The sequence below is a fragment of the Hipposideros armiger genome, unplaced genomic scaffold (assembly GCF_001890085.2).
Source record: "Hipposideros armiger isolate ML-2016 unplaced genomic scaffold, ASM189008v1 scaffold_685, whole genome shotgun sequence".
In the NCBI taxonomy this organism is placed as follows: Eukaryota; Metazoa; Chordata; class Mammalia; order Chiroptera; family Hipposideridae; genus Hipposideros; species Hipposideros armiger.
Window position 1 is genome coordinate 1,041,076 of NW_017732035.1, and position 5,898 is coordinate 1,046,973.

General features: G+C 60.3%; 1 protein-coding gene across 1 annotated transcript in view; it reads right to left on the reverse strand.

Moving 5' to 3' along the window:
* The window catches only part of TNS3 (tensin 3), a 142,513-nt gene that overhangs the window by 112,987 nt on the left and 23,628 nt on the right, over positions 1-5,898 (reverse strand). The window contains exons 4-5 of the mRNA XM_019626569.1: positions 4,585-4,768; positions 4,003-4,053 (exon numbers count right to left, since the gene is read on the reverse strand). Coding sequence (XP_019482114.1) covers positions 4,003-4,053; positions 4,585-4,768 — 235 coding nt within the window. The remainder of the gene's footprint in view (positions 1-4,002; positions 4,054-4,584; positions 4,769-5,898) is intronic.

Here is a 5,898-nt window from a genome sequence, read left to right on the forward strand (position 1 = left end):
AGGGGACCAGTGTGGCCGGAACCGGTGAGAGAAGGAGAAGAGAGACAGGATGGCTGGGGGAGGTCTCCAGGAGGAAGAAGGGAGCCCCTCCCACCAGTCCAGGGGGCTCCAAAAGGCAGGAGAGAAAGCCCAGGCCCCGTCCCTGGCCCTCCTGCCACTCGCCTCGTAACAGCAGCCGTGCCCTGGGGGCCAGGCCTGGGTCCATCTGACCACGCATGCCCCTGGGCTCAGGACGGAAGGTACTCTCTGTGCCTTTACTCAGAGCACAGAATATGCCTACTTTCGGGGTCCAAAACCCAGAGCCGCCCTGCCCCCCTTATACATCACAGCACATTCTGTGGCTCAAGAATGAGGCAGAAACCAGCTTAGTTTATTGAAGACGCTCCCTGACTCATGAGAAACGCTGCACCAAATGGTACAAGAAGTTTAAGAAAATCTCTCAGATTCTGGGCCCCGGGCCTCTAGATCTGTGCTGCAAACCCCTTTTCTCCCACCTCCTGAGAAGGCCTCTGGGCTGTGGGCTCAGGACGCCACCCATCCTTAAGGACAGACACCGATGTCCCAGGAGACAGCAGTGCAGGTGCCCCGTGTCCTGTCCTGTCCTGGTGTCCATCGCTTTGGCATGCCCTTATCACAGCCTGCAACTTCTAACAGCGCTAAAAAAAAGAAGTGAAAAGGGATGTTGTGCAGCGCGACGTGCTGACAGTTAACCTGTGCAGGTGAGCGGCCAGGCCCACGCTGCCCGGGGCCACGCTTCTCCCGAGAAGCCCAGCTGCCCGGCCCAGAGCTTATCGGGCTGCACCAGCGGGCGGTCCTGCGACCCAATGGAGTCAGAGCCTCCCTGGCATTGGGGCCTTCGGACAGAATGACAGCTGTGGCGCTGGTCCTGGAGTCCACGTGTCCCCAGGTCAGAAGCAGAGGGAGTGCTCACTACTCTACATAAAGAACCAGATGAGCTGTCCAGAAGAACTTGTGACTCAACATGTTTGAAATTATTTCTTTAGCTAATAGTTTATTTTTATATTTGCAACAGACATAGCAATAACAACTTTGCAGCCATCGGATGTAAGCCCAGGAGGCCATCTTTCCAGTGCGTCCCTGAGGTTTACATGCCGACACTATCTGCTTTTATTAACAGAGACAGAGCCCCTAGTTTGCCCACGAGGTGAGGGGCAGGCTGGTCTGGATGGCATGGGGGCTGAGACACCTTCTTAGGGGAGAAACTGCCCAGATTTTGACAAAGGGCCTGGCGCCTCTTTAGATTGTCTGGTCCAAACGCAGGCGCTGCCATCTGCACCCCATGGTCCCCTCGTCTTTCCAGGCCAGGACCACAGTCCCCACCTCCCCTGCGGTTACGGACCATGAAGGGCAGGCAGGGAGGGCCAGCTGTTCATGCGGAGGTCCTGCAGTGCCCTGTCCGAAGGTAGCACGTCACCCACACAGCACGCCCTGCCCCACAGCGTCCCGTCCTGCAGCACTCTGTCCCACGGGCGCCATTTGCCAAGACCCGTGAGCAGCTTGAGAACACTCGGTGACGCTGGGCCAAGTCTCTCTGAGGGAAATGCTTTCCCAGTGAAAACTATGCCCTTTTCTGAGAGGGGGTTCGGACAGGTGCTCTGCCGAGTCGGGGAGCGGATGACACGCAGCCAGGATTAGCCGCCCAGACTGTTGCAGTGTCGCCAGGCCCCACGCCCCTTCAGATGAAGGCCTCGCTCTAAGTCTAAGTAACGGGAACTCTGAGCACGCCAGCTGTGGGCCTTGCCTCTTCTTCCTGAAATGGGCTAGTCGCTGGGGCAGCCTTCTCTGCAAGGTCATCGGGGTCAGAGCAGGAAGGCCTGTCAAACAGCAGAACAGGGCTCACACGCAGCAAACGCATCGTGCCGTCTACGGCGGCGTTCTCGTGTCTGCTCCGGGACGAGGAGTGGGGTGAGAGGGAAATGACAGCGGAGGAGAAAGTGCCTCATGAGGGTCACTCAGTGGGCAGTGTCACTCCTGCAGGGGATACAGGGGCGCTTAGTGCAGAAGACGCAATGGCAACTACCCCCACACACACACACACAGCGGGCCTGGCGCGTGTGCATCCTGCACGTGGAAGGGACTTGGCCTGGCCCACGGGGCCCTGGGTGAGCCGGCCGGGCCCCGCAGCCCACCCTTACTCTCCAGCCCCTGCCTCTCAGCCCTCCTTTCAGTTCCCCCAACACAGTCCACTCCCTCCTGCCCCAGGGCCTTTGCACATGCCGTGCAGGGCCTGGAGGACTCCCCACTCACTGTGCAAGCCTCACCTGTTGGTGCCTATTGATCCTAGACCTCTCGGCTCAGACAGCGTCTCCGCAGGAGTGGTCCTGATCTCCCACCCTATTTGTATATCCCGTCTACCTTCACGGCACAGCCCTCAGCTACACAGAAATGACTGACTGTGTGAATTCCTGTCCAGGCTCTAAGCCCCCCGTGAAGACACCTGCCTGCCTGGCTCCCCTGAGGAGCTCGGCACCTGGAGCATTGCTCGCACGGAGCTCGGGTCTGCGGGATGAAGGAACAGAGCAACCGCTAACGCCCAGGTGTCGCTCGGGGGGTGGTCTGGTCTTTTTAAGAGGCACGGGACATGGCTAACACATTTCAGCAATAAATACCTAGTTAGCTTCATTTTTAGGGTTACAGGAATAAGTGTACCCAAGAGGCTTAAACCGAACTGTCACCCAGCAGGAGCAGAGTGAAGAGCAGTGACGCTGCACCTCGGCAAAGTTGTAACCTGGAGTCAGTGAGGAGTGGGGTGCTTATTCAGGAAGCTGACCACTGCATAGCCACGTGGTGAAGCCCAACGTCAGAGAGTCCGTGAATGCCACGCGTCGGCTCGCTGCACCCCGGAATACGTGGACCGTGCTCGCTGACCGGGCGGGGCTCGGCTACGGGACCGCGCGTCCTCACCCATGCTTTCTCCTGAAGACAGGGACCTGGAGCAGGGCACACCCCCGACCTGCACCAGGGGGCTGGGGGCAACTGTCACCAGGCCACCCCGCGCTCCTGCTCGCGGGGCGAAGGGCAGCACCACGACGCCTGGGCTGGAGAGATGGAAGGCTGTCCCCGGCTGCCCCCCTCCCCTCGCGCGCTCTGGCTTTGGGGTGAGGAGCATAGAGAGGAAGACCTCCCATGGGGCCACACCAGGAACCCTGGCAAGGCCTGGCAATGCAGTGAGGATGCCAGCGTCCCTGGAGTCACTGGGCCTGGGTGCTGCTCCCGGCCGGCTGACCAGCCTTGACCCGCCCTGTCAACAGCTCCGTAAAATGGAACAAAAGGGACGTTGCGTAACCAGAGCCAGATTCACAAGGAAGCAGAGCTGCACGTGGCCTGGTGGTGGGGTGCACACTGCACGGCCGGGCTGTGCACTCGGGGAGACCAGCTGAAACCCCTCTGCACGATTTTAGTTCCCCCAGGCAGATGCAGAGAAAACAGATGAAAAACCTTTTTCAAAGGCAGCAACCAGCCACGCTCAGTTGACAAACCTGAAGGCATTCGTTCATTCGTTCATTCACTCACTCACTCACTCACTCACTCACTCACTCACTCACCGCCCGGCAGGTGGGGTGCAGGTCATGTGCACACACCGTGGAATCCTAACACCTGGGACTGAAGCCGTCTCCACCACTGTCCATGAGGTGTGAGCCTGGGAATTCACTCCACCTCCCTGTGACTCAGTTTCCTCATCTGGGCAGTGGGGTGTTACAGGATTAGATACGGAAACACGGAAACGGGGCTAAGAGCAGCACCTGGCCGGTAATTAGTGCTAAACAAATATCAGCTATGAATTCAATCATTGTATCTGGGTGCCAGGCAGGGATGGGCCTGAACTGCCGTTTTCCCACCAGCCTCCCTGACGCAGTAACCAGCGAGACCACAGCACCACCATCCTGCAGCCAGAGAGTGAAGACAGAGAAGGAAAGTGCTTCTCCGGTCGGACGCCCGCGAGACCTTTCCCTCCAGATGGGAACCCAGGAGCAAGCTCACGACCAGAACTGTTTTCTTAGCGCTCAGCAGCGTGAGCGTGATCACCGTGAACTGCCAGAAAAACACATCCGGCTGAAGTTAGGAATCGAAAATAACATCGTTTTGCCCCCACGCTCAGCTGGAAGCAAGGTTTGCTCCGACTGAGATTGTATCTGTGCCTATTTGTTACCCAAGCCTCCGAATTCTGAGCTGTGTCGGCTGCTCTGAACCATACGGAATGAGGGGGCTGATGAGGGCAGACAGGCAGGGAGAAAGAGGCGTCCCCCCAGCCTTCGCAATCAAGTCTGATGTCCCCAGAGAGGCTGGCGGGTATTGGCCCCCAGGACGCAGCCGGCGCTCAAGGGAACTTTTACTGCCCTTGTGCTGCAGAGCACGCTGTGAGCAAACAGAGCAGGGGCGGCGAGACAGACCCAGGGCCAAGTGCACGCGGCGCCCGCGGCTGCTGCCGAGCCCTCGGGGCTGGAACTCACCGCGTTGGGCGGGGGCCGTGGCCGGGCGGATCCTTCCAGACGCTGATCCCTCCGGCTGCCTTGCTGCTTCCCTGCCTTCCGTCCGGCACCCGCTCCCTGTCACTGGCCTGACGTGGCCATAGGAGCCGTCCAGCAGGTGGGTCAGCCCGCCCTGAGCGGGGAGGTCCCCAGGAGGTGGCACGCCCGGCCCACAGTGCAGCACGCATGCCTGGGCGTAGGGCAGGAGCCCGGGGACCAGGAAGGGCTGCCCAGAGCAGGGGCCAAGCCCCGCCTCCCCGGGGCACAGCGGCGGTCTCCTGTCCCCACAAAGCCCCACAGGCGAGAAAACTGCTGTGGGTTCCTGGGGGCAGGTGCTCTGCCTGTACCCCAGGCCTGACAGGTACCTGGGGCCCGTCTGCCTGCTTTCCTCCTCAGTCCTTTGTAGTTAACATAAAACCAGGAAACAAACACAAAAACAAGGTCCGCAGAGGAGCTGGACCAGGGAGAAAGGGGAGGACCCGGGCGGGGGAGTCAGACCAGGGTTCACTCCTGAAACCACGTGCTGCCCGGGCTCCCAGATTCCTGGAGACAAAAAGGAGTCAGCGGCTGGACATGCATCAGGTCCTGGGGACAACGGTGGCTTCACAGGTGCCCTGACCTGTGTGAAGCTGATGTAATTCGGTCACTTGACACCAGAGGTCAAGCTAAGAGGAAAAGTGCAGCAGCCAGGAGTGGCCACAGCCAGAGCCCTGTCCCCACTAGACCCCAAAGCAGCAAAGGGGGCCCGGGCTGAGGGCAGCTGGGTGCTGTGCCTTAGGGGTCTCGGCTCCTGACGGATGGCAGGGGCTTCCTGTGGGGGACGTGGGGACAAGGGTCACTTCAGCAGCCTGGGAGCCCGAACAGGACTCTCAGCCGTTCTGAGCATCAGTCTTCACGTCTGTGCGGCGGGTGGATAACGGCAGCCGCAGAGTCGCGAGGGCAGGAGGGACTAGGGACTCCTCGTCCCAGGGCTCAGGGCCTGCACCTGTTACTGTCACCACCCCAGCAGGAGAAAGGGGGCTCCCGCCAGCTCTCGCATTTTATAAGCGCAGTCTGGCCGAGTGCAGACCAGCTGCCTGACCCTGAGTGGGTCTGCCGGCCAGTCCGGGGCCTTGGCCAGGTGTGAGGACATCCCTCCCAGAGCAAGCCACCACCGTCCTGCTGGCTGTGAGACAGAGGCTGGGGGGACGGCATCTGTGGGAATCGGCAAATGCTGGACCTCCGTTAAACGCTGACCACACGCCTGCCCGTGTGTGTGTGGCCTCCAGGACCTTCATTCCCCACGGGTACCATGGGGAGGTGACTGCACATGACCCAGTGGGCAGAGATAAGGCACACAGAGCGCGGCACGCGGCACTTCCTCACAGAGCCCGTCCTGCGCTTACTGCTGAGGCCGTCGGCAGAGGCA